General features: G+C 48.6%; 1 protein-coding gene across 2 annotated transcripts; it reads right to left on the bottom strand.

Moving 5' to 3' along the window:
• Positions 1-1,796: 1,796 nt before the first annotated feature.
• Positions 1,797-21,418, bottom strand: FCRL6 (Fc receptor like 6). Of its 2 annotated transcripts, XM_070467147.1 has the most exons (10): positions 21,328-21,418; positions 15,045-15,065; positions 12,700-12,966; positions 11,929-12,213; positions 11,519-11,794; positions 11,035-11,160; positions 6,874-7,095; positions 6,336-6,407; positions 2,215-2,246; positions 1,797-2,141 (listed from the first exon to the last, which is right to left on the bottom strand). In XM_070467147.1, the coding sequence occupies exons 1-10, from the start codon at positions 21,356-21,358 to the stop codon at positions 2,052-2,054; spliced, it is 1,422 nt and encodes a 473-aa protein (XP_070323248.1). In that variant the 5' UTR covers positions 21,359-21,418; the 3' UTR covers positions 1,797-2,051. The 2 variants fall into 2 exon arrangements, with proteins under 2 accessions (XP_070323248.1, XP_070323247.1); XM_070467146.1 differs by having other exon boundaries at positions 1,797-2,246.
• Positions 21,419-27,921: the final 6,503 nt, after the last annotated feature.

The following is a 27,921-nucleotide window of genomic DNA, read 5'->3' as shown; positions in this document are numbered from 1 at the left end:
TATTTTCTCTATGTTCTTTTGGGAATTCTCTTTTCCTTCGCTTCTTTTAGTAATTGTTCATTTTGGAAAATTCCAGCTCACTGTTTTACAAATTAAGAGTCTGAGGAGAGAGCAGAGTCTGAGACACACCAGGCCAGCAGTGTGTGTGTGTGTGTGTGTGTGTGAGAGAGAGAGAGAGAGACAGAGAGAGAGAGAGATATAACTCCTCACATACCTGAGTTGAAGGACCCGTTTTTCTTTATTACTCCCAATCCACTGTGGAGCTATACTTCTGGACAATACCATAAAAACGAATTACTAAAAAAACATTGAAAGAGAGGTATAAAACACAAGCCCTCGTTTTAATGATTATATTAAAAAAACATAAAATTACTCTATCAGATTGCGATAAAAGTTCCTAAGTCCTTGTTGTCAATTGTTCTATTATCTTACCTGGACTGGTAAATTCAATTCACAGACACACCCCAGGAGTGGACCAGGAGCGGGTGTGGGCAGGGGGGAGGGAGATATGAAAGCTCAGGAAGGATGTGGGGATGACGAGGGCTGGCTCCTTCCCGTCCCCATCATCACTGTTCCCTCCGTGAGCTGTCCTATCTACGTTTTGACTTCTTAGAAGGGGGTGACTCGTTTACAGAGGGCCTGGTAAAGGAGTAGGGTCGGGGGGAGGGTTAATTCCTGATGGACCAGTGAAGACCCTGCACTTCTGGATGGCGTGTGCCTCTCAATGATCCTGGCTGAAACAACGAGGCAAAGGGGAGGGGACCCTGGTGTATTCCGGCTGTGGACTGGACGGGTGATGAAAGAGACAGAGAATCAGGAAGAGGAAGACCTGGGGTGGGAGGAGGCAAGGGAGAACAGGCAGTAGACAAGCGAGAGAAAAGGGCTGGCCTGGGTTGCCTTACCCGCTGTCTTCTCCCAGAGGACAACTACAAGCAATTAAGCTCCCAAAGGCAAGCGGACTGATTTACTTCCACGAAGTATGTATTTTGGAGGTAGACCAGGCTTTTAAAACTTTGATGTACATGCAAATCATCTGCCTGGAGATCTTATTGAAATGTAGGTTCTGATTCAGCAGGTCTGGGTGTCTGCATTTCTAATAAACTCAAGGGGAAATGATAGAAGTTTGCAGCTCTGAGGGCCAGGAGTTCTCTGAACATAAATTTCTTGCTAGGAGAGGAGGGTGCTGGTTCTGGTAACTCAGACCCCACTCTCTGTGATTCCAGTGCAGGGGCCCACGAAGAAAATATATATTAATAACTAACCTTCATTGACCCTGCTTCCTTTGTGGCTCAGATAATAAAGAACTTGCCTGCAATGCAGGAGACCTAGGTTCCATCCCTGGGTTGGGAAGATCCCCTGGAGAAGGAAATGGCAGTCCACTCCAGTATTCTTGTCTGGAGAATTCCATGGACAGAGGAGCCTGGTGGGCTACAGTTCATGGGGTTGCAGGTCAGACACGACTGAGCGACTTCACTTTCACTTTGTTCATTGACACCAACTCAATGGACATGAACTTGGGCAAACTCCAGGAGATGGTGAGGGGCAGGGAGGCCTGGCATGCTGCAGTTCATGGGGTTGGAAAGAGTCGGACACGACTTAGCAGCTGAACAACAACAGCCTTCATTGAACACTCTGGATGTGGAGTGCATTGACTCCCCTCCTTTCCACCCCTCTAGTCCTTCCTCTTCCTCACCCTCCCAGCTCATTACCAGGCCAGTTCACACGCAGTCCATTCTCCTTGAATAAACCAGGCCAAATAATCAGGCAGCCCAAATGATCGCTACTGATGGACAATATGAAACGAATTGATACCCCTTTATTAACAAGTAGATCTACAACCGTGTATCCTTTTGACCACTAAGGGATAAAGGAGTTTTCTCACGTGCTCCACAAACGGGGGTGCTTGCTGCTAGGTTGGGGAACTGGAAGACACAGAAGAGGCTGGGGTTCCCTGGCCTCCGGGGGCGCACTGGGGGCTGCGGAGGTGTGTGTGTTGGGGCTGGGGGATGGCGTTGCTAGCAGAAGGGCTCCTTGCAGTCACTGGTAGGACCTCAGTGGGTCCTGCTTCTTCTACTTGGCCCCTTGTCTGGACCCTCGCTGCGCTGCGGGCGTCTCACCTCAGCATAGATGACGGAAACGTCCTGCGGGAGAGTGGGGTCTGGGTAAGGAAGCCGACGTCACACAGAGGAGACAAGGGCAGGAGCCCCATCTCACCTTGTCCTGCTGGGCTGGCTGGGCAGGCCTGGCTGTGGGGGAAGAGCAGCATTCAGGTTAGGGCCCTGGGCTCACGGGGTGTCCCCTTTCCACCTCATCGCTGCCACCTTCCTCTAGAGAACACGGGCTGGCAGGGTCCGGGCTGCTCCCCGGTCACTTCTCAGGGCCTCTCGCCCTCAATATGAAAACAGGTGGAGTCAGGAGACCCCAGATGTGCAACCTGAGGCCACTTACTTGGCCTCTGAGCCTCAGCTGCTTCCTCCAGGAAAGGGTGGTGGTGATGACAGTGACTGCCTCATAGGATCCCAGCGAGAAGCAAGGGAGATGAAGGTCTCCAAGATACTTCTAGAATAACTCCTCCATTAGACACCTGTTCTGCATGGGGCAACCGTTTAGGTGTGAGAGTGATATATCTAGTCTATCTAGTATATAACAAACAGAGGTCAAATTCTACATCTCTAATCTCACATCAGTCCTGTCTAGCAGGGGGTATTGGTTCCTTCTCGCATGGAGATGAGAAAAACCGAGGCTCAGCGAGGTGAATAACTCTCCACAGTCACTTCCCTAAGAAGTAGTCTGTGCTAAATCGCTTCAGTTGTATCTGACTCTTTGCGACCCTATGGACCATGTCCTTCCAGACTCCTCTGTCCATGGGGTTCTCCAGGCAATAATAAGAATATTGAATCTTACAGAATGTGAAGCATTCTCCCACTGACAAAAATTCCAGTATCTTGGAGCATAAGGGCTCTCTTTCCTTTGGGTTTCAGATCCCTGCACCCACCATCAGGTAAAACCTGTTCAGAGCTTGAGTTGAAAACAGACCATCCCCACCCCCACCCCCACCCCTGCCTTCATCTTTGTTGTCTGCAAAGATTAAAGGATCCCATTTCCTCATTTCCCTTATTTTGCTCGTGAAAACCATATAGTCTGCGGTTGGCGTCTTTTTTTTTTTTTTCTTTCTTATGTTTAAATCCTCATTGTGACTCTCCTCAGGAAGGAGCTGTGCCCGCATGGGCTTCCCATCTGCCTGGGCATGTTATGGCAGCAGCTGGTCAGGTCCCGAGGCAAGAGCCCTGTGTCCCAGAGACTCCTCGGCTTTCCACTTTCCCTAATGTGGGGGGAATGTGGCGATGGGGGAGCAGAGCCCCTAGACTGATTCAAGCCCATTTTATAGACCAGGAATTGAAATCTCTGTACAAGTGAGACCTAAAAGAAAGCTCCCTGTTTTTTAACACCTATTGCATACCAGCCATTCTTTATGGTTTCTACAACCCAGGTTCTATTCCTAGTCATTCATAATAATTTTACAAAGTAGCCATTATCTGGGCTTCCCTGGTGGTGCATCAGTAAAGAGTCTGCCTGCAATGCAGGAGCCACAGGAGACTCAGGTTTGATCCCTGGGTGGGGAAGATCTCCTGGAGGAGGGCATGACAACCCACTCCAGTATTCTTGCCTGCAGAATTCCATGGCCAGAGGAGTCTAGAGGGCTTCAGTTCATAGCATCTCAGAGAGTTGGGCATGACTGAAGTGACTTAGCATGCACACATTCAGGCATTATCTATGTTATAGATTAGGCTCAGAGAGTTTATATAACTTTCTCACAGGCACACAGAACGCAGAGTCAAGTTTTGAACTCAATTCTGACTGACTCAGAAACTCACACTTTTCCCACAATTCCATGTTGCCTGTTTGTCTGTTTGAGAGAGGACTAGCCTTCCCCATTCTGCCATCCTCACTGTCATATCTGTGGCTGGGGTTCATGGTCTTTTTGGCTCCATCTTAGAGCTGGGACTGTACCGTTTAGACTTATATCTGGTGGCAGAGACAAACTATCATCCTTTTTCCTTTGTTCCTCCACAACGCTCAGAAAAGGGCAAACAAACAAACAAAAACCACCTCCCTAGTTGGGGTGGTCACAGTGAAGGTATGGTTAAGATGATGTTTATGATGGTGAGATCTGATAGAATGTCTGAAGAACTATGGACAGAGGTTCATGACATTGTACAGGAGGCAGTGATCAAGACAATCCCCAAGAAAAAGAAATGCAAAAAGGTCTGAGGAGGCCTTACAAAAAGCTGAGAAAAGAAGAGAAGGTAAAGGCAAAGGAGAAAAGGAAAGATATACCCATTTGAATGCAGAGTTCCAAAGAATACCAAGGAGAGATAAGAAAGCCTTCCTCAGAGATCAGTGCAAAGAAATAGAGGAAAACAATAGAATGAGAAAGACTAGAGATCTCTTTAAGAAAATAAGAGATACCAAGGGAACATTTCATGCAAAGATGAGCACAATAAAGTACAGAAACTGTATGAACCTAGCAGAAATAGAAGATATTAAGAAAAGGTGGCAAGAATACACAGAGAACTATGCAAAAAGATTTTGATGACCCAGATAACTGGTGGTGTGACCACTCATCTAGAGCCAGACATCCTGGAGTCCAAAGTCAAGTGGGCCTTAGGAAACATCACTATGAACAAAGTTAGTGGAGGTGTTGAAATTCAGCTGAGCTATTTCAAGTCCTAAAAGATGATGCTGTGAAAGTGCTGCACTCAATATGCCAGCAAATTTGGACACAGGACTGGAAAAGGCAGTTTTCATTCTAATCCCAAAGAAAGGCAATGCCAAAGAATGTTCAAACTACTGCACAATTGCACTCATCTCACACGCTAGCAAAGTGAAGCTCAAAATTCTCCAATGCTCAAAATGCTTCAACAGTTCATGAACCGAGAACTTCCAGATGTCCAAGTTGGATTTAGAAAAGGCAGAGGAACCAGAGGTCAAATTGACAACATATGTTGAATCATCAAAAAAGCAAGAGAGTTCCAGAAAAATATCTACTTCTGCTTTATTGACTATGCCAAAGCTTTTGACTGTGTGGATCACAAAAAAATGTGGAAAATTCTCAAAGAGATGGGAATACCAGACCACCTGACCTGCCTCCTGAGAAATCTGTATGCAGGTCAAGAAGCAACAGTTAGAACTGGACATGGAACAACGGGCTGCTTCCAAATTGGGAAAGGAGTACATCAAGGCTGTATATTGTCACCCTGCTTATTTAACTTATATGCAAAGTACATTATGTGAAATGCTGGTCTGGATGAAGCTCAAGTTGAAATGAAGATTGCTGGGAGAAATAACAATAACCTCAGATATGTGGATGACACCACTCTTATGGCAGAAAACAAAGAACTAAAGAGTCTCTTGATGAAAGTGAAAGAGGAGAGTGAAAAAGCTGGCTCACAACATTCAAAGAACTAAGAACATGGCATCTGGTCCCATCACTTCATGGCAAATAGATGGGGAAACAATGGAAATAGTGACAGACTTTATTTCTTGGGTTCCAAAATCACTGCAGATGGTGAGTGCAGCCATGAAATTAAATGATGCTTGCTCTTTGGAAGAAAAGCTACGGGAAACCTAGATAGCATGTTAAAAAGTGGAGACATTACTTTGCCAACAAAGGTCTGTCTAGTCAAAGTTATGGTTTTTTCAGTAGTCATGTATGGATGTGAGAGTTGAACCATAAAGAAAGCTGAGCACCGAAGAAGTGATGCTTTTGAACTGTGGTGTTGGAGAAGACTTTTGAGAGTCTCTTGGGCTTCAAGGAGATCAAACCAGTCCATCCTAAAGGGAATCAGTCCTGAATATTCATTGGAAGGACTGATGCTGAAACTGAAGCTGACGTTCCAATACTTTGCCACCTGATGCGAAGTACTGACTCCTTTAAAAAGACCCTGATGCTAGGAGAGATTGAAGGCAGGAGGAGAAGGGGACAACAGAGGATGAGATGGTTGGATGGCATCAGTGACTCGATGGACATGAGTTTGAACAAGCTCCAGGAGTTGGTGATGGACAGGGAAGCCTGGTGTGCTGCAGTCCACGGGGTTGCAAAGAGTCGGACACAAGTGAGCAACTGAACTGAACTGAACTGATTTTCGACATACTGGTGTTTGTGGTGATGGTGGTCGTGAAGTCGTGAAGGAGGAGGGATGGTGGTGGTGAAAGTGCCAGTATTTATGATGATGGTGGTCAGGGTGATGATGGTGGTAGTGATATCTCACCCTAGGCCCCAAACTTCCCCTTTACATTAGCAAACATGTGAAGGTTGGTCGGAGATCACTTACCTTCATGCTCCCTTGTGATTTTATAAATCTCAGAGTAGATAACTCCTTCATTGGTTTCATTCTGGCGATACACTGAAAGAAGGAATGCGGCTTAACTAGGACCCACCTGCTCTCCCACCTCGAGACCTAAGTGTTCCGAGGATGCGTATGGAAAGGAGCCAATCAGGGTTGAGATGCTGATAACTGGCAGTGGGAAGGGGCCATTAGTGTGGGATATCTGGCTTGGCAGGAGGACTGTGCCCCCTGGCGCAGGTTCTAGCAGTTTCCCCATCCCTAATATTGTTCAAACTAGAGGTGGTTTTTTTTTGTTTTTTTGTTTTTTTTTTTGTAAAAAAAGGTAGTGAATACATTAGTTTCTGCAAACCCCAGCTCTGTGGTGTGAAAGCAACCATACACAATACATACCCAATGTTCCTTGCAAAAATACTTGGTGGACCAGATTTGGCCCGTGGGATATAATCTGCTAACCGTTGGCCTAAACCTCCCCCCGGGGGCTGGGATCCCTTCCTGCTTCCCTCTCCCACCACCAGCTCCATACCGTTGCTCCTCAAGCTCTCCCCGGAGGCCTCCTGCTTTCTTCCCCAAACGACTGATTCCCGAGACTCAGGCGCATAAGTCTTCTTTCTCCCGACTCCCCTGGAGAGGCCCTTCTCTGCCTTCGTGGGCAGACGCTGGTCCGGATGCAAGTCCTTACTGTTGACATATAGCGGATGCTGCTCTCCAACTGGGGCTGAGGGTGAATTCCAGGGTGGAAGGGGTCCTAGGAGATGCAAAGGTGTGATTCACTGGGTGCCCTCAAGAGCAGACTGGGCAGAGGGTGCAGAGTCCACTTTACGTTTACAAATCGTACACAATTACCTTTAAAAATTGTATAAAATATTTAAAAATTAAATTAAAAAAAAGTGTCAGTAGAGGTTGCTGGGCTTCCCTCGTGGCTCAGATGGTAAAGAATCTGCCTGTAATGCAGGAGACCTGGGTTTGATCCCAGGTGGGGAAGATCCCCTGGAGGAGGGCACAGCAACCCACTCCAGTGTTCTTGCGTGGAGAATCTCATGGACAGAGGAGCCTGGCGGGCTACAGTCCATGGGGCCGCAAAGAAACAGACACAACTAAGAGACTAACACAATAGTGGGTTGCTGGAGGTTTGAGACTGGTTTGTTGATGATTGTTAATCAACAGGTCTGGACTTGGTTAATTTTTATGGGATGTGTCTTTTGGAAAAAAAAAATACCCTAGTGGATAGGATGGCTCTGTAGGAATCACAAACAGGAGGAAGCAGGGTCAGAAAAGATCGGTTACACCCTTGCGTTGAAACAGCGCAGATCCACAAGCCAGGCTGCTTTTTAGAAGGAGGAAAGCTAATAACTTTGACAACACACCATGTGCCAGAAACACACCAGGACCAGGGAATTCAAATACAACATCTACTTAATAGCAAAGCTCCTCACCCAGGGACCAGCAGAGAGCTGGATGTCAAAAAAGCCCCCCTTCCTAAGTCTTTGGTGTCTGACATTCTTCACAACCACCTTGCAAAGGTTAATACTATGATTTCCATTTTTTAAAATGAGGTGATTGGTTGGGAGAGGTGACTTCTTTAAGGTCACACAGAAAGCTGGTGGAGACAGAATCTTAATCCAGTGTGTATGTGTTTTCTCCATTAGCCTGCCGCCTCTGTAATAGCAGGCATTTCCAGAACTTTAAAAATTACGTCCTGGGATGGGAATTGGGTCATACACCCAGTTCATGCCTGGTGTCCAAGAAGTATTCATCAGCTCTAATAGCAAGAAAGCATCAGAGTCACTGGTAGCACCTTTGGACATGGCTCCTCCTGTAAAACGAAGAGGGCATTTGTGGAGACTCAGAGAGGCCCCTGATTATTAAACATTCCCTGATGCTCATCTGTCAAGGCTGTGATTCTGAGTTTTCATTCCCAAAGAGCTCCATGAATTTGATGGAACTGTGTTTTATGGGAGGCGTGACAACAGGAAGTAGAATGAACACTTAAAAAACCGCCAGAACTTGTATGCTTATGTAAGTGCTATTTGAAGCAGACCTCCTATATGACCACATCCTAGTTCTAGTGATTCCATCATTGGTCAAAAGGCTTTGAAGATAGCCTTCAGAGATACAGTCTGCGGGATGTTTGCAATTCTTGAGGAGTGGGTATGCTGTCTTGAAATGATTAAGGGTCTTGGAAAGTTGAGCATGGAGAAAAAAGTTGTTGGACAGTGTTTCTTGGGTAACTGTGGAATTTGGCCTGAAGATGGTTTTCTGAGTGACATTCTAAAGAAGGATTTGTGCCCCTGAGATTCTGAAATGGTGAGACCTCCACTGAGAGTCTTATTTTCACGAGAGACAAGTTTCTTATGAAATGGAGCCCAGGTGCTCACAGGCTGACGGTGGGGGTGGTGTGGGGGGTGGGAATGAGTGGGGAGGCGGAGTCTCCACGTGAAGAGGGATGTCCCTTTGTGCCCTGTGAAAGGCATCTTCTTAAAGATCTCTCATCAGTGGCTGCTCCCCCACCATCTTGTTTGGGGCTGGGAGGAGAAGACTGTGATGCGTTGCTTTGCCTTTAATGCTTTGACCCAGAGGTGAGTGGGTAGGAACAGCCATGCTCCTGAGGCCAGGCCCGGAAGGAGGTTTTATGCAGGTGCAGGGAGGGGAGAGCCCACGGGTCATCAGTTCACGGCCCCTGCTCCTGCTGCCTCCCCATCTAACTCTGGGCCTGCCTCTGTCTCTCTCCTACTGCACTGTCCTCAGTTGCTCAGTTGTGTCTGACTCTTTGTGGCCCTGGGGACTGGGCCCGCCAGGCTCCTCTGTCCACTGGGCTTCTCCAGGCGAGAATACTGGAGTGAGCGGCCATTCCTCCTCTAGGGCATCTTCCCAGCCCAGGAATCAAAGGTCTCTAACCCAGTCTCCCACACTGCAGGCGGATTCTTTACCAGCTCAGCCACCAGGGAAGCCCGTGAATACTGGGGTGGGCAGCCTATCCCTGCTTCAGGCCTGTTCCTGACACCAATTACTTTTGCCCTTGGCAAGTGGAAAATAAAAATGTTGCCCCCGGGGGAGGAAGAAATAGGTTGATTTGAACCACTGTAGGTGCCCTAGGAATAAACTGGCACCAAATAACTTTGGCACTGGGAGCCATTCCTTCAACATGGCTTCAGGCAAACAAAGGTTAAAATTGGAATAACTTGGAGCCACCCAAGGTGATTGCTTTGAAAGCCAACATTCATGCTTAATTATCATGACCAAGACAGGAAGAGGAGAAGAGTCTTAAATTTCAAAACCCATAGATTACCTAGAAATTCCATTTATCTAATTATTTTCACTTCTTTCTCCCTATAGAAAGGTGAAGTTGCTCAGTTGTATCCCACTCTTTGCGACCCCATGGACTATACTGTCCATGGAATTCTCCAGGCCAGAATACTGGTGTGGGTAGCCTTTCCCTTCTCCAGGGGATCTTCCCAACCCAGGGATCAAACCCAGGTCTCCTGAATTGCAGGCGGATTCTTTACCAGCTGAGCCACCAGGGAAGTCCTAGAATATGGGGGTGGGTAGCCTATCCCTTCTCCAGGGGATCTTCCTGACCCAGGATTCGAACCGGGGTCTCCTGCATTGCTTGCAGATTCTTTACCAACTGAGCTATCAGAGAAGCCTCTTTCTCCCTATAGAATCCTTTGTCTATAGCATTACTCTCATCTGATTTTTTGTTGTTGTTGTTCTTCCACAAAAGCACGTTATGGATTTATTTCAAAAGTACATATTTCAGTCTTTAAATGCTGTTAAGAGAAACAAGGCTTGTTGAAATGTAAGTTGGAGGCGGGCATGTGGTAGACAATATCTTATAGGATAGTTTCACATCTCATCTGAAACTTAACTAAACTTTTTATTTTCAAAGACTCTGATCAGAGGAATTAGAGAATGGATAACAGGAGCAAAGGCAGCTTGGGAACCTGCCAGGTGATGTGTTCAAACTAGAATGAGAACATACTGAGCTCCCACTCAATGCCAGGCTAATACATCAGGTATGAGATAGATGTTACCTCATTATCTCAGACCTTACACCATCCCTAGAGGGAGACATTTAGTGAAGCTTCGAGGAAACTGGCCCAAGGTCACCGAATTAGTAAATAGCAGTGCTGGGACCAGGCCACTCCCCAGTCCTCCCGCCACACTTCCTTCCTGTCGAGTTGACATACATGGACACTCACCCAGAGCCCAGCACAGCACAGAAGTGTGTGTGCGTGAGCATGCATGTGCACTGAGTTCTCATGTCCTCTTTCTCCCCTACTAAGTGGACCAGAGCTCCCCTGACTTCAGGGAGAGAGTTGGAGGCCTGGGGTTTGTCATAGTCACAGCCACAGACTGTCTTTCAACTGTGAAGGACACTGGTCAAATGTAAAGCCAAACTGGTCTCGTTTGGCTTGTAAGAATTCCTCTGTTTGTGCCTTGTTCATTCCTGAGTGTGCAGCAGCGTGTTTGTGTGACCGCACCAACACTCTCCTGGGTGTGTGTGAGTTCTAGAAGCTGTAAGTGTCCCTCCATGGGCCCCTTTGCATGACATGTGAAGAAAAGTCCCTCTGCCCTCCAGTACCCGGAAGTAAGCAGCCAGTCCCATAGATTCTGGCTTTCCAGTGGCTGGGTTGTGCTTGGCATAGGGATTCAGTAACCAAGAGGGCCAAAAAGAGTTACTAACCGTCTTTCCTCCAGGGTCTGAAATACCCCAGAAGTGCAGCAGCAACGACCATCATGGCAAGCAGGCTTGCAAGCAGCCCAGGAACCAGCCAGTTCCTACTGGTGGGGTCAGAGAAGCCCTGAGGATCTGGGGGGTGAGTAGAGGTGACCATGAGCATTGAGGATGAAATTCACAAATGCACCCCAGACAAGAGGGAAACACCTGGCCTGAAGAAGCCTGGCCACTGGGAATGAGGGGTGGACCAAAGGAAGTCAACGTGGATGGGCAATACCATGGCTGACCATGTGGCCCCTCCCCCCGTGGCGTCCCCTCCCTCTCTATGAGCTTCACTCTTTCCCCACCAGGTTCAGTGCAGATATTCCCAGCAGGGTCATTGCTCAGTCAGGAGTGCCTGCTCTGGACCCAGCCCTGTGCCGGGCATGGCAGGAGGAACACAGAACAGTGAGGTCTGGGGCTCAGAGCCCAGCTGGGGGACAAGACCTACCATCCACAGAGAGTGTCTTGGGCTCACTTGTCTCTCTGGAAACACGGTTCCCAGCCTCGCAGGAGTAGTTCCCAGCATCCTGCTGTGACATCACCCGGAAGAGGCAGGAGGCGGGTCCCCCGTGGGGAGCCACGTGGTTCCGCAGGATGTCCCCATTGAGGTGGAATGAGTACAGGATCGGAGGGGAGCCCCTCTGGGCCTCACAGAGGAGCTCCACCTCGTCCCCCACAACTAGGCTGGTGGGTCTCAGGGTGAGCAGAGGACGGGACACGGGAGCTGGGGAGCACACAGGTGGGAGGTCAGTGGACTACCCAGGGTCCACCCTTAGGGACCCCTCCCCACCCAATCAGGGGCCCACTGCCCACAGCCCAGGCATCTAAGCAGTGTCTCCCCCCCCCCCCCCCACTTACTCCACACCCTGAGCTCCAGCTGAGGGCTCCGTTTCTGGACCCTGCCACCCTCAGGGGACGCCTTGCACCAGTAAAACCCAGAGTCTCCTTCCTTGGCTTCTGGGATGCGGAGTTCCGGGCGGGGGCTTCTGTTCTGCAGGGTGTGGCCGTCCTTGTGGAAGGAAAAGAGCAGCCGCTGGGCCAGCGTCTGACTGCGCGGCTTCGTCTGGCATCTCAGGGTCACAGGTTTCCCCTCGCAGAGCTCGTGAGAGGGGAGGGCCGTCAGCACGGGAGGCGGGAACCACACTGGGGAGAGGGAGCCGGGGGCTCAGGATGGGAGTCCGGACAGTGAGGCCCGGGGAGGCTGAGGTCTGAGCTTCGGCCCACTCCGGGCCCCACGGGAAATACCGTCACCATCTCCCAGCACCTCACTGCTCATCCCACTCACAAACCCTGAAAGAATGCCCATGCTCCCAAGCTCCTCTGGGGTCCCAGAAAGCCAGACCCGGAGGGGCCTTAGCGGTCACCTAGTCCCCAGAGGGGAAGAGTCTGGCTCAGGGTCTCAAGGGGGCAGTGAGTGTCAGGGCATCTTCCACCTCCTTCCCTGACTCCAGACATGTCCCTTGGAGGGGGAGGGTATGTAGACAGCCTCTTGGGCATCTCAGGGCCCTGCCGACTGACCCAGCAACAGGGGCAGCCAGAGGGAGGGGTGCAGCCCTGAGCCCTGCTGTCCTCTAAGACCAGGCCCTTGAGCAGCACCCTAACCATCCCACCCCCCAAGTAGTGACTCACCTTGGACTTGGACCGTGGCAGTCCCTGAATCCCATGAGTCCATGTTTCGGGTATATTTCACCCGCCCAGTGCAGTTATAGTGGCCACTGCTGTTAGCTGTTGCTGTCCCCAGGAAGAGAGGCCTGTTGTTCTTAGAGAAATGGAGGAATTTTCCATCTTTGTAGAATGTCACCTGGGACAGCTCGGCGTTCTTCCTTCCCCGGCATCGCAGAATCAGTATATCCCCCTCAAACACGAGGTATGGCTGGGCTTGGAGGCTCAGCCAGACTGTAAGATGAAGGAACAGGGTCACCCTGGAGCTCTGGGTCCCTCGGTCCACTTTCTCCCTCTTCCCCAGCCTAATCCCACCCCCACCCCACCCCTCTCCTGGGATGGAGGCTCCTGGATGGCACCTTCACAGTTGTCACTGTCCCCAGCTCGTCACGCCAGGCCAGGGCCTGCCCTCTGCTTTCGTCCACTCCCTTCCTCTCTGTTTCCTCTGCCCTTCTCCTTTTTCCCTCCTCCCCCCTTCCTTCTCTTCTCTCTCTGCGCCTTCTCTCTGGCCTCCTTCCCTCCTACCCTTCTTCTCTCCATTCTTTTCCCCCTACATGACCAGGGATGGGACCCTTGCCCTCTGCAGTGGAAGCTCAGAGTGTTAACCACCGGACCATCGGGGAAGTCCCCCTCTGTGTTTGCTTTTGCAATGCACTCTCCCCTGCCACCTTGGCAAGCTTGAGGCAAACTGGGTTCCTTCCATGCATTGTTCCTCTTTGTTCCTCCTGATTGGATCCCCATTCTCCTAGTCTGGTTCCTTCTCCCCTGGTGACCCCAGCTCAGCTCTTTCTGCAGTGTCCACTTCGGATGGTATGTGCACCCCTATCCCCCAGAGAGGAGCTGAAGGAGTGGGTGCTGGACATGCCATGGCCTGGGCTCGCTGCCCCCTGCTTCCCTCACTGGGCTTCCCCAGGCCCAGCCTCCATCAGCACTCCCAGCAGCGAGGTTCGTCTCCACCACAGTCACAGTGTGGGATCTGCCACCTCTGTCCTCATTTCTAAAATGCCTTTTATGCCCTGATGTGAACAAAAGAAGAACTCCTGGGGACCCAGCATCATCTGCAGGGCAATCCCAGACTGGCCTGGCCCCGGGACATCCGTCCTTGGCAAACCAGGTACCGCTGGTCCCAGACAACCTCAGAAGCCTGAGAGTAATGATGCACAATCAGATAGGGAGCCCAAAAAAGAGCCACAGCACATCCTACCTTTGCCTGGTTCACCTGGATCCCTAGGACTCTTATTTGCACCCAAGAACTAGTGATGCTCACAGCGCAGCTGAATTACAGGCCTTGCTTCCTTGGCTGCTCTTTCTAGCACTGCTAAATATTGGTTTGGAATCTTCCTCTCGGGCATCACAGAACATGTCCCTAGAGGTAAAGATTTCACAGGTCAGAGTTTTCACCCACTGACAGAAGCTCCATGGAGGTCAGTGGGACAGGATGAGTGGGAGGGCAAAGGTGGCCGAGGGAGAAAGAAGGCGGATCCACAGACAGAGATGCCTACTTCCTGGAACGTTAGCAGGAAGGGAGCGAATCCAGACCTTGATGAACGGGGATGGCAGGAGCTCCAGAGCCACACTGAGAGGAGACTTATAAGGGAGCTGGATGGAGGCCTAGAGCCCTTCTTCCGGAACTTGAAGTCACCCTGTAACTATCCTTGGCCAGAGACAGTGAAGTCCTGGGTTTCTCCCTCGGCATTAGCGAAGACTCCTGAGGACGAGGTCTAGGCTGGTGCTGCTCTGAAGGTGTTGCTGGGCTCCCAATGTTGTTCAGTCTGTCAGTCGTGTCCCACTCTTTGCAGGCTTCCCTGTCCTTCACTCTCTCCTGGGGTCTGCTCAAACTCATGTCCAAGCTCATTTCTAGCAATACTTAGTGATACTAGAAAGAGCAGCCCAGGAAGCAAGGTCTGTCATTCAGCTACACTGTGAGCATCATTAGTTGTCCTGTGAGGCAAGGAGTCCTAGGGATCCAGGTGGACCAGGTGAAGACAGGATGCGCTGGGGCTCTTCTTAGGGCTTCCTCGTCTATTACTCATCATTACTCCCAGGCTTCTGATGCCATCCAACTGTCTCATTTTCTGTCGTCCCCTTCTCTTCCTGTTCTCAATCTTTCCCAGCATCAGGGTCTTTACCAATGAGTTGGCTCTTTGCATCAGATGGCCAAAATATTGGAGCTTCAGCTTCAGCATCAGTCCTTTCAATGAATATTCAGGGTTGATTTCCTTGGATTGATCCAATGGCCCTGATTTTACCTATCTATTAAGTTTTGGCCCAGAGACACCCTTGGAGATGAAAGAGACATGGACAAGACTTACCAGTTTTCCCAACACAGGGAACTGCAAGAGAAAAAAGTGATAGATTAAGTAGCAGAAAGAACTTTCTGACAAGGAAAGGGCCTGTCACCTTATAAATAGATGCTAACATTCATTCAACCAGTCAACCACCCAGCCCCCTAAGCACATAACTATCTAAGCCACCCAACCTCTCACACACCCAGCCACCCAGCTATCTAAGCAAACAGCCACCCAGCCATTCAGCCACTCAAATTTTATGGTGGACCTACTGCCTGGAATTCTTTGCCCAATCTCAGTTCAAATATTACCCCCTTAGACAAGTCTTGCTGGGCTTCCCAGGTGGTGCTCATGGTAAAGAACCTGCCTGCCAATGCAGGAGATGCAAGAGACACGGGTTCAATCCCTGAGTTAGGACAATCACCTAGAGGAGGAAATGGCAACTCCAGTATTCTTGCCTGGAGAATCCCATGGACAGAGGAGCCAGGCAGGCTACAGTCCATATGGTCGCAAAGAGTTGGACATGACTGAAGCAACTTAGCACAACTATCATAATACCCTATTGTGTTACCATCAGAGCACTTATCATCATTTAAAATCACCTTACCATTAAATTGCCTACTTGTAATCACCTGTCTCCCCCACTCTGTCTACAACTTAAGCTCCATGAGAGCAGGTCCTCGGCCTGTCTAATTCACTGGCATATTACCTACACCTAGGGCCCATGCCTGGACTATGGTCTGTGTTCAATAAGCATATACTAAATCGATGCATGAATCCTTCCCCCACTCGTGCAGGGCAGGGAACAAAAAGCAGAAGACACAGGACTAGATTCTTGCACTATTGGGCCTGAGGGGCCTGTTTACACGTACAGAAGGACTCAGCAAAGCAGGACTGAATTCCCGTGGCCCATCTGCCCACAGAGCTCTGGGGAATAGAGTGTTTGGAAGTGACCATAGGAAGGAGATAAGAATAGATTGTGTGGATGTGATCATAGGAAGGAGGTGAGGTTTCCCTGGAGGAGGTCATTAAATGACTGTGGGGCATGGACAGGCAGCTTGGAGGCATGGGATGCAGGCCGGTGCCTCACATCGTGTTGCAACTTGTATGCATTGCACTAATGCTTCTAGACGAATGAATGCTTGAGGAGAGTAAGTGGACAGGAAAGTGTTAGTTGCTTAGTCATATCTGACTTTTTGTGACCCCATGGGCTATAGCCTTCCAGGCTTCTATGTCCATGGGATTCTCCAGGCAAGAATACTGGAGTGGGTAGCCATTTCCTTCTCCAGGGGATCTTCCCGACCCAAGGATCAAATTCAGGTCTCTTGCATTGCAGGCAGATTCTTTACCATTTGAACCACCAGGGAAGTCCAGGTGGCCTGGAAAGAGAGGCCAAACCACAAGATGATGACAGATGCGGTTAGGCAGGGGTGATCAGCCTAAGGGATGAGAGACCCTAAACTGAGGATGGAGTTGGGTGTAAAGCAGTGGTGCATATTCTGGGCTTTGGGGCAAGAGGCAAAAGAATGAATGAGGTAGGGCTGAGTGCAGTCAGTCCAGCCAGGCCCCAGGCATTGACTTGTGACTTTCTTTGCTGGGTGCTGTGCAGAATCCTGAGAAATGCAAGAATGGTCTTGGGAGGGGTGGGTGAAGATCCTCTCAGCAGATCTGGCACGTTCATTCACAGGCTATCATGCTTGCTGTCCACATGATTTGGGACATATTCTCTACCCACTCTGCTCAGGTCAGCTCCGCCACAGGTTCTCAGGGTGTATAAGATTATGACTCCATCCCTTCATCTTCCCCTGCCTACAATCTAAGTGCATCTTCTGTGATCTTGGTGTAGTGGGAAGCGCATAGGCTTTGGAACCAGATGACATGGGCTGATTTCATAAGTCCATCTCTTTCTATGGGAACCTGCACGGGTTGTTTAAAGTTCAAGCGCCTCCAATTCCTGGCTCTGTCTGTATAGTGGAAATGACAATGAAACGGAGCAGGACCGTGTGTGTGGTCCTTGCCCCTCCCACCATCAGGTTCTCTGCTTGCCATTTGCCTCTGGAAAACTTTAGTCAGAGAATAAGCTTAATCAGAGAAGTGAGAAACTCTGAAACAAAGGAAAGCAGTTTCAAAGAGGACCAAATAATAATAATGTAGTCATCAAGCATAGTCAGGGACCTTTAGTTCTGTCTCCAGGGCTACAGATAACATTCTGAGCCATGTCCTGCGAGCTGTCTTATAGATGCGAAACCCCAGGTGGAGAAATTAACTGCATGATGACCAGCCTGTGCCCAGGACAGGAGCCGTCACAATGTCAAGAACTGACCGCAAAGAAATGGGAACAAATGGACCCCAAAACTGAAGATTAACTGGACCTAAACTGGCAAGATGATGCCAGTCAGACCACTGATGACCAATTTGAAGATGACTGTCAGAGATGACTGCTGTTTCTGTGTGTAGCCCCCACGCCCCACTCTGTCTATAAAAGCTCTCACCCGCTGCTTGTCAGAGGGGTGTCAGCCTTTGGACAGATGTCCGCCACCCTCTCCCACAGTTGCTGGCACCTGAAATAAAGCACTTTCCTTTCTACCAACTTGGTCTGCTTATTGGCTTTTGAGTGGCAAGCAGCCAGACCCCCCCATGCACACCTTTCAGTAACAATAAGTCATTTCTCCCTTACAGAGCAGTTGCATAGATTATACTGACCCCCTGCCTGGGGAGGTGGTTTCTGTATTAGCTGAAAGCAGAAAGAAGGCCTGACCTCAGAGTGACTAAGACCTCACTGGGTAGTGATGCCTCCCCTTCCTTTCCCTTCCCCACCGGAAAACAGTTTTGCAGCTACAAAGTGATGAACAAACAAGCCTGAGGTGACTGATGCCTATAACAAGAGGTAGGCTCCAGTGAGCATAGATGCTTCAGATGAGCTTGTGCCCAGATCCCAACGACTTGCTCTCCAGGGCATCGCAAGGCCTTGGGGTTGCGGTTGCAGAACCGCTGTGTATAATCAAAGTGGTCACCACCTGGGGACAGAGCAGATGACACCTGCTTACAGCAGTTCCTATGAAGAGAACCCGAGGCTTCGGTCAGGTACAGGCTGACGATGAGGTGACAGTGTGATGTGAAGCCAAGAGCTACTGTAAAGCTGTGGAGTCCTGCATGGCGGAGGTCACAGCCCCAGTGAACTCTGCACTCATTGGGCCACTTTGGGAGGGATGAGAACGCACAGCTCCTGACCCACCGACAAAGCTTATTGGACCGAGCAGACCAGGGCAACGAACCGGGCCTAGAAACCATTTCCTACTAGGGGACTTGGCAGACGTTTATCTGAGGAAGATGAGACAGAGTAGGGATAGTCAGTAGCCTTCGAATACCTGATGGGTTAAACTTAAAAGAAAGAAGAGACTCGCTACTTCACAGGGGGCCTTCCTGACCCAGGGATCAAACCAGCCATCTCACATTTCCTGCATTGGCAGGCAGGGTCTTTACCACTAGCACCACCTGGGAAGCCCTCATAGGGCAGAAGTGGAACTAGTTAGATCAGAGGGGCAGGTTTCAGCTCCACACGAGGAACTACATCACAGTAAATCTCTACCACGTTGCAACATGCTACCCTGCCAAGGGGTGGCATCCACGCACCGGGAGAGCTGTGTGTCACGGATGCTGCGTGCGTATGGGGGGTGGGTTCCAGTATGAGGACTGAAGCTGGCTGATGCACAGCTCAGAGGAAGATCAAGGTTCATTGCCTAAATTTTAAATACACCTTAGTGTGTGTTAATCACTCAGTTGTGTCCGACTCTTTGCAATCCCACGGACTGGGGCTTGCCAGGCTCCTCTGTCCATAGAATTCTCCAGGCAAGAATACTGAAGTGGGTTTGCATTTCCTTCTCCCAGGGCTCTTCCTGACTCAGGGACTGAACTCAGGTCTTCTGCATTGCAGACAGATTCTTTACCATCTGGGCTACAAGGGAAGCCCAAAGACATCTTTAGCATACAGCCATGAACCAGCGTGTTCAGTGACAGGGCTTCTAGCCTCTAGAATCTGTGATAGCCAACACTAACAACAGGTACCATTTGTTGTGTGACCATGTCATGCTAGGCACTTTAAATGAATATAATTTCTAGTTTTACCTGATTAAATTCCAACTACATCCAGACTTGAGGTAGTGAGACAGAACAGAGAAAGCACAGGGCTTGACAAAATGGGTTGGGTTTGCATCTCTGTTTTGCTTGTTAGCAGGGTAATTCTGGGCAAGTTTCTTAACATTTTTGAACCTCAGTTTCCCCAACTGCTTCATAGGGATAAAAATTAAGCCCTCCCCTATAACGACTCTGAGGGTTATATGAGATAATGCATGTACTGTACATTCAGTGTTTTTTTTTCTCCTCTGTCTCTCTGGCCACATCTGAGAGGAAATAGCACTTGAGAGGAAATAGCAGCTTTACCCTTACGGTAACTTCGTTGAGACACTTTCAGCCAGGGGGTCCGAATGTCAGGCTGGCTTTGTGGGGTCCTGAACATCAGATGTGACTCAGTCCTGCCTGGGTTTCCCATATGCCATCGAATTAGTCAGCCAGTCACTGACTGTCCACCTCTCCTCCTTTGCTTTCCCCCATCCAGGTCCTGGGGTACACGCCGGGAAGCTCTTAAGTTTTTATCCAGTCAAGTCCAAGGACTCTATTCCTTTCACAAGGAAGGGGTGTGCCCTTAAGAATCTCCCATCTGGATGTATCCAGGCACAAGGCCATCCTGTCCCTGTCCTAATGTGAGCACTGACCCTCTCACTTGTCCAAAGGACCATTCATAGAACACACAGGGCAACATGGTGACGTTGGGGAAGGAAGAGCCCTGAGTGGAACAAGTATTTTCTTCTCTGAGGCTAAAGTCCCACAAACTTGACCCAGGAAGGGGGTGCTCTTAGGAAGGCTTTTGCTTTTCAGGGCTTCCCTGATGGCTCAGACAGTAAAGAATCTGCCTGCAATGCAGATTCTGGATTTAATCCCTGGGTGAGGAAGATCCCCTGAAGAAGGAAGTAGTTATCGACTCCAGTATTCTTGCCTGGAGAATTTCATGGACAGAGGAGCCTAGCGGGCTACAGTCCACTGGGTTGCAGAGTCAGACGTGACTGACTGACTAACACATTTTGCTTTTCTGGTTCAGTGAAAACAAACATCTGGGACCAAGCTTAAAACAAAAAGCAAGTCAACTCAGAAACTGTGAAGCGAAGTGATCTATGTGCCCAGACTCATTCCTTCTGAGTGTAGCATCTGACAATGCCTAGACTGAGCTGAATCTAGGGGAGCTGAGTAACCCACCCCCACTCCAATCCTCTGTCTGGAGACCAGTCCCTTCTGGCATCAAGGAGAGAGCTATGGATTCAGAAGAATGGATCTGAGCCTCCATATAGGTCCCCATGGGCTTCCCAGGTGGCTCAGGGGTAAAGAATCTTCCTGCCAGTGCAGGGATTCAGGAGATGCAGGCTCGATCCCTGGGTCAGGATGATCACCTGGAGAAGGAAATGGCAACCCACTCCAGTATTGTTGCCTTGGAAATCCCATGGACAGAGGAGCCTGGTGGGCTACAGTGCATGGGGTTGCAAAGAATTGGACATGACGTAGCGACTCAACAACAGCAACAATAATGATACCATGGGTCCCCATGGGCCAGTCAGACCCAAATCAGAACCTCCCCCTGACAGAGAGAGGAAGTAGGCGGAATAGGAATGGTCATTTTGAAGAGGGCTTTGGACACTCGGGCATAAACCTCTTGACTAGGGAAGAAGCCCAGTCATTATTGACTGGTTCTAAGAAAAGGCTGAGGCTTCTTAAAAATACATCTCCTTGTAAAACCCCACGCTTAGCTCCGCTTCCTGAGCAAAATGTGTGGAACTGCCTTTTGTCCACTTCCCCGATCCTTCCTCCGCACCCCAGCAGCCTCCTTTCCTTCTATGATTTTATTTCCCTTTCGAGATAGACCTGATGGATATTTTAACTTGATTTCACAGGTTGAAAAATGTCATTGGATTTCAGCATGTGATTTTTTTTTTGGCTCCCTAAATTAGCTTTGACACATCAAATGGTTGCCCTTCCAAGGACCCAGGAAAATGGGGTAGGAAACCATGGGGCTCCCCAGATGGCCTCATCCCCATCACTCTCATCCCCATCACTCTCAAGCATACCCATGTGCACACACTGGTCTCAAGCTCTAGCAATAAACCCACTTGAACTAGGAAAGGTGAAATAAGGAATTTTGCATCTTAGGAACAGCCCAGTCTTTGGCGCCCAGGAGAGGCCACTGGCATTGGTGACTTACCGAAGAGCAGAGCAGCTGTCCAGAGCAGCATGGGGCCCAGCCTGGTGTGGAAGAGGGTACACAGGGCAGCCCAAAGTCAGGCGTGAGGATGGCAGGGCGAGCGTCTAGGTCACAGGCCCAGGGGTGGGTGGGTGACCCCCTCTGACGTGGGTTGTGTTAGCGCTTGATAATCTAAATACAGGAAGTGGGGAAGAAACTAAAAGCTCATTTTGGTATTTCTTCTTTGCTAGAACGAGCGCAACACAAATGAATTTTCTTGGCCATAAAGCATAAGGTAGTCAGATAAGCCACTGGGAAGCACTTTATTGTTTTCTTAATATATATATTTTACTGAAGTGTAGTTGACTTACAGTGTTTCAGGTGCATAGCAAAGTGACTCAGTTACACATATATTCTTGAAATTATTTTCCGTATAATTCCCTGGGCTGTACTGTAAACCTTTGTTACTTGTTGCATATCTATTTTTTAACTAGAAATCTAGCATTCTATTAATACGAAGTCAAACAAGTGGAATCAAAATGTCATTAGTGTGTTAGTTAGGCAAAAAGTCATGTTTTCTTAAATATATATAGTACATATTACTTATATACATATATGTATAGAAAAGCTTTTCTACTACACTTGATAAAGGCTTGAGAAAGAACAACAAAAAAAGAATAGATGGAAAAATTGGAAAACAGAAACTGCTGCCAGTGTCCCAGGCCCGTGGAGAAACCCTGCTGACCGCCGCCTCCGCAGGAGACCCCCCCACACTGGCAGGTGTTTTTGGTTCAGTCTCCCGAGTGGTCACTGCTCCTTTCCTCTGGGTCTTGGCACACACAAAGATTTCATTTGTGCCCTCCAAGACTGGGGTCTCTGTTTCCCCCAGTCCCGTGGAAGTCCCATAATCAAACTCCTTTGGCTTTCAAGGTCAGATTCCCTAGGGATTCCCGGCCCCTTTGTCAGATCCCCAGGCTGGGAAGCCTGACACGGGCTTCAGAACCTTCACAACAGTGGGAGGACGTCTTTGGTATTATTGTTCTCCAGTTTGTGGGTCACCCACCAGGCTGGTATGGAGTTTGATTTTACTGTGGTTGCGCCCCTCCTACTGCCTCTCTGAGGCTTCTTCTTTGTCTTTGGATGTGGGGTATCTTTTTTTGGTGGGTTCCAGCATCCTCCTGTCCATGGTTGTTCAACAGCTAGTTGTGATTTTGGTGCTCTTGCAGGAGGAGATGAGTGCACGCCCTTCTACTTGCAAGCACTTTTGAACACTCTCTTGGTGGTTTGAGAAGGCTCATGCTAGGAACTAGGATGGGACATGGCTAAGGAAAGATGCAGAGACTGCAGAATTTGCCTGGCTTCAGCATCACTTAGTCTGGAAGGTAGCGCAGAGATGGGAACACTAAGACCCTCCACACTGCCCCACCTCTACTCCGAGTGACCTCTAGTTCTCCAAGGTGCCCTCTTCTTCAAGCAGAAATGTGTCTGGCCTCTGCAATAAGGTAGAGAAGTGGGATCCTTGAAGATATTCCACAGGGCCATCAGCTCAGCAGAGAATCAAGGATCAACGTGGCTGGGGTAGAATGGGGATGGAGGTTCTGAACCTGAGGCTTTAAGATGGTCAGGTAATTATTTTGAGAAGAATTGTTCATTAAAAGACACCATTAAAAGAGTGAACAGGCAAGCCACAGAGTGGCAAGATATTTTAAATAAATATGACTGACAAAGGACTGGTATCCAGAATGCAAGGATTTCTACAATTCAATATGAAAAAGGCAGACCACCCTCTAGAAAAATGGACAATATTTTGGATAGCTACTTTACAAAAGCAGATATCCAAGCGTTCAATAAACATAGGCTAAGGAACTTGACTTCATAAATCACTGTGGAAATGCAAACCTAAACTGCAATGAGATACCACTACATCCCCCATAAGAATGGCAAAAACTATAGACAACCAAGTGCTGGTGAGGATGTGAGGTAACTAGAACTCATGTACACCTCCAGAGGGAATATAAATTGGTACAGCCACTTTGGAAAACTATGGGGCAGAATCTAATAAAACTGGACATACAGATCCTGATGGCCCAGTGTTTTCATTCCAAGGTATTTGCGCATGTGGGCATCACAAGACAGGTGCAAAAATGTTCATAGCAGCATCACTTGTAACAGATGAAAACTGGAAACCACTGGTGTCTCAACACAAAAGAAGGCCATCCCCTACCCCCATGTCCTCTGAGAACTGAACATGTTAATTTAAGGTGAAGCATGGAGAGCTGGGTAAAATGCCAGGAAACATTTTCTGACAGTGAGTTGTTCCTGGAAGACTTTAGGTGAGAATTTTCATGCAGTCTGAAAAGAATTTGCTGTACTTACTGCTGAAGGAGCTTCCCAGGTGGCGCTCAGTGGTATAAAAGCTGCTTGTGTAATAATGCAATAATGCATTAATAATGCAATAATGCAGGGTAATGCAGGAGATGTAAAAGATTTGGGTTTGATCCCTGGGTTGGGAAGATTTCCTGGAGGAGGGCATGGCAAACCACTCCAGTATTCTTGCCTGGAGAATCCCAAGGACAGAGGAACCTGGCAGGCTGCAGTCCATAGGGTCACAAAGAGTTGGACATGACTGAAGCGACTTAGTACATACGCACTGCTGAAGGTGGGAACAGAAAGGGTGAACTTTTAGTTTTCTGCCCAAGTTCTCTGATTCAGTGGAAGTGGGCAACCAATCTGGCACTGCCAGGAAGTTCTTCTGAGTCTCGGTTGATTGGAAGTTAAAAGGAGTGAGGAAGTAAAGTAGGAATTGAATATCTTGTTGGCTCAGCTCAAGATGTTAACATTTATGCATTTTCCTCTCTTCGTTCTCTTTCCAACAGATCTTCCGACTTGAGTCATCTTTAACTTTGTTCAGCTGCAGGTCTAGAGGGTAATGTGACACCTCTGCAGGGCTGCAGCTAGGGTAGGAGACGGGGCAACCACAAATGGTCTAGCTTGCAAGCACTGAAGGTGCTTTGCAGGCAGAACCCATGAAGCCTCGGCCCCTGGCTTCTTCTACCTTCACTGGGTTCGGGTGGCCTGACTGTGTGAAGCCTCCCCCACTTCTCACCCTACTCTTGCAGAGTGAGGTTTTGTTGCACCTTCAAAGGTGTTAGTGACATTGGCTCTCTGAGCTTAACTGGCTGCACACTGCTTCTTGGGGGTGAAGATCACCAGAGGCAAGTAGGGCTGCTCCTAGCTTAGGAGTCTTCAGGGCCCAGACTGAATGGAATCAAGATTGGGACGGGTTGGGGGGATCAAGACCCATAATACTCTAAGGGAAATGAGGGGCTAAGAGGAGGTGGGAGGATAACAGAGAGGGGATTCTCAACCAGCAAGGGCTTGAAGCCCAGGGCTCCTCATTCCTCAGGGTCAGCTCACAGGGGAACATTGGTGATGGACAATGGCTTCTGGGGAATGGGAAGATTCAGTCCCACTCCAGGAGGTAAGAGAGGAGAGTGGGGTAGGCAACTGGGGTTAGGGAGAAGCTCTTGGCATGTAGATGCCATGGTGGGCCCCAGAGCCACCCACCTGGGCTTAAATCCTTGCTCTGGATACTAATCTGCTGAGAGCTTGGTGAAGTTTTTAACCTTTCTGCACTGCAGAGTCCTTAACTCTAAAGTGGGATAAATGATTACACCTGCATCATAGGGGTGTTAGGAAGGTTAAATGAGATAACACCGTGAGAAATGCTTAGACAATGCTTCTAACAGCCCTCTCTTGCAGTGGTGGTGATGTTCTCTGGGCTGTTCAGTTCAGCTGTTACCAGCTACATGTAGCTACTTGTGGTTGGCTAGTGAGACAGGAACTGAAATTTTCATTGTTTTAAACTTCTGTTGTTCTGTTGCTAAGTCTGTCTGACTTTATGTAACGTCCTGGACTGCAGCATGCCAGGCTTCCCTGTCCTTCACTAACTCCCAGAGTTTGCTTGAACTCATGCTCATTGAGTTGCTGATGCCATCCAACCATCTCATCCTCTGTGGCCCCTTTCCCCTCCTGCGTTCAATCTTTCCCAGCATCAGGATCTTTTCCAATGAGTTGGCATTTTGCATTAGGTAGTCAAAATATTGGAGCTTCAGCTTCAGCATCAGTCCTTCCAGTGAATATTCAGGGTTGGTTTCCTTTCAGATAGACTGGTTTGATCTCCTTGTCTGTTCAGGGACTCTCAAGAGTCTTCTCCAGTACCACAATAAAAAGTAAATAGCTAAATGTGGCTAGTGGCTGCCTTGTTGAACATTGCAGGCTTAGAATAATGCCTGGCAAGTTGTAAGAGCTTGATGATTAGCTGCTGTTGTAAGGAAGAGTAAAAGCCTTGGGCCACCAGAGCCTTCCGCTCAACCTCAGCTTGTACTGGTAAATCCCAGAGAGGTGAAGTAATTTGTGCAAAGGTACTCAGCCATGAAGCCCGTTGGGACTGGAGTCACATCCCTAGCTGGGACTGGAGGCCCAAGGAAAGACTTGACATTTCAGAGTTAGTTTAGAAAGAGGGCAGGAGCTGTAAAGACCAGGAGTTCAGTGAAGATAGAGCTAGACTGGGAATGAGACTCTGGGCCTGGCCTGCAGGGGGCAGACAACACTGAGGCATCTGATCACCACCCTCTTTCCCTTTCCTCCTAGACACCTGGACAATGAGCCTGGACCGGCCAATGGGAAACTTTGTATCAGGCCTGCAGCGACCCCTTGTGGTTACATAGACAACTGTCTTAACGAGAGCATCTTTATTAATATCGAAAGATCATTCTCTATTTACCCATTCATCCAGGAAGCTTTATTTTTTAGGTCTTGCTCAATGCCCTGTCCACCTCTGCCTTCAGGAGCTCAGGAGGAGACAGGCATATACTCAATATAGTCTTTGTGTTTTTTAAAGCATTTTTTCATGCCTCCATTATCTTAGTTCATCAATTTGTTTTATTGTCTTTTTCTAATTCCAGTTTTTGATCTCCCGAAAGCCAAGAGCCAAGTCTAATTTATCTTTGTGCCTCCAGGCCTAGCATAGTAAGAGCTTCAATATACAGCAAAGTATAATTTTAGAAGTTCTGGAGTCAAAGAGTTGGGTTCTAATTCTGGTTCTGCTGCTTACTAAGTGGAAGATGGGGGTGGGAGGGGTGGCTTAATCTCATATTTTAAATCTCTAACAAGGTGATAATGATATTGATTTCTAATATTGTGGAGAGGATTATGCTTTGGCTCACACAATATCTTGTACACACATCTCTCCACCTGAAATTGGGGTCTATATTTATATCTCCGATTCCTGGGTCGGGACGATCCCCTGGAGAAGGAAATAGCAACCCATTCCAGTATTCCTGCCTGGGAAATCCCATGAACAGAGCAGCCTGGCAGGCTACAGTCCACGGGGTCGCACAGAGTCGGACACGACTGAGTGACTAACACTTGTACTTCACTTCATGGAAGCTCTTTCCTGACCAGGCTTCGGGGCACCTACATGTCTCAGCTTCAGGGTCCAACATGTCTCAGCATCTCACACACCTACCTGGCATTGTAATCACCTCTTGTATGCACTCCCCGCAAAGGACTGCAAGCCCTCAGAGGTTCCCGGCCACATTTGTCTTCTTCTGGGCTGTGCTTTCAGTGCCTGGCTCAACAAATTTGTGTGGGGTGGAGGCTGAGATACAGCTGAGGCCCACCTCCTGTGGGTCCTACTTACACCCAGTAGCAACCAGCAGGAGGCTGCTGAATTGTCACCCTATTTGACCTCTTCAGGTCCTCTCACCCCACCCCTCGATTCTCTTACTCTTAAATAAGTGGGTCTTAGGGTAAGATGTTCCTACCTTGCATGTTTTTATTTGCTTGTTTTTGACTCTGTTGTTGAGGGTTTTGTTTTGTTTATTTTGGCCACACCACACAGTATGTAGTATCTTAGTTCTCCCAACCAGGGATCAGACCTGCCCCCTGCAGTGGAAATGCAGAGTCTTAACCATTCCCTGATTGCTCAGTTGATAAAGAATCCACCTGCAATGCAGGAAACCCCAGTTCTATTCCTGGGTTGGGAAGAGCCCCTGGAGAAGGGAAAGGCTACCTACTCCAGTGTTCTGGCCTGGAGAATTTCACAGACTGTACAGTCCATGGGGTTGCAAAGAGCTGGACACGACAGAGTGACTTTCACTTTCTTACTTTCTCAACCACTAGACTGCCAGGGAAGTCTGAGATTTCCCTACCTAATATGTTTGGTTGTCTCTGACTTAGCCTAGTATCTGAATAATTCAGCACCTCTATTCCTTCCTTTCTGGCAATGAGAGATCATCAGTTTCTTTGAAGGGGGATGGGTCCTATTTAATCTATGTTTCTTTGAATCATAACTCCACCCCATCTCAGTTTCCTTACTTTTGATAGTATACATACTCATTACATTCTTCCTTGCATTTTCCCCCCTAAGTAGTATATTAACGTTTTTCTCAGTTGTGCTTCAGATAGGGCAACCTAGAAGCCTGTGGTCACCAAAAGCAGCCTTAGAAATTAGGGAATGGTTTCATAGGAGCGACTGGAAATGGATGGAGATACATTCTTCCCTGGAGACTGAGGAAGAAAAGCATATGTAATTAAAGCAATAAATTGGAT

Source organism: Odocoileus virginianus, chromosome 5 (genome assembly GCF_023699985.2).
Source record: "Odocoileus virginianus isolate 20LAN1187 ecotype Illinois chromosome 5, Ovbor_1.2, whole genome shotgun sequence".
Taxonomy (NCBI): Eukaryota; Metazoa; Chordata; class Mammalia; order Artiodactyla; family Cervidae; genus Odocoileus; species Odocoileus virginianus.
This window is presented reverse-complemented; position numbering and strand designations above follow the sequence as displayed.

Excerpts from the sequence above, each read along its gene's own strand:
- FCRL6 (XM_070467146.1), bottom strand. The coding sequence starts at position 21,358 with ATGCTGCTCTGGACAGCTGCTCTGCTCTTCG. Across the intron at positions 15,066-21,327 it reads GACAGCTGCTCTGCTCTTCG|TTCCCTGTGTTGGGAAAACT; the intron begins GTAAGTCACCAA and ends TTTCTCTTGCAG. Across the intron at positions 12,967-15,044 it reads TCCCTGTGTTGGGAAAACTG|TCTGGCTGAGCCTCCAAGCC; the intron begins GTAAGTCTTGTC and ends TTCATCTTACAG.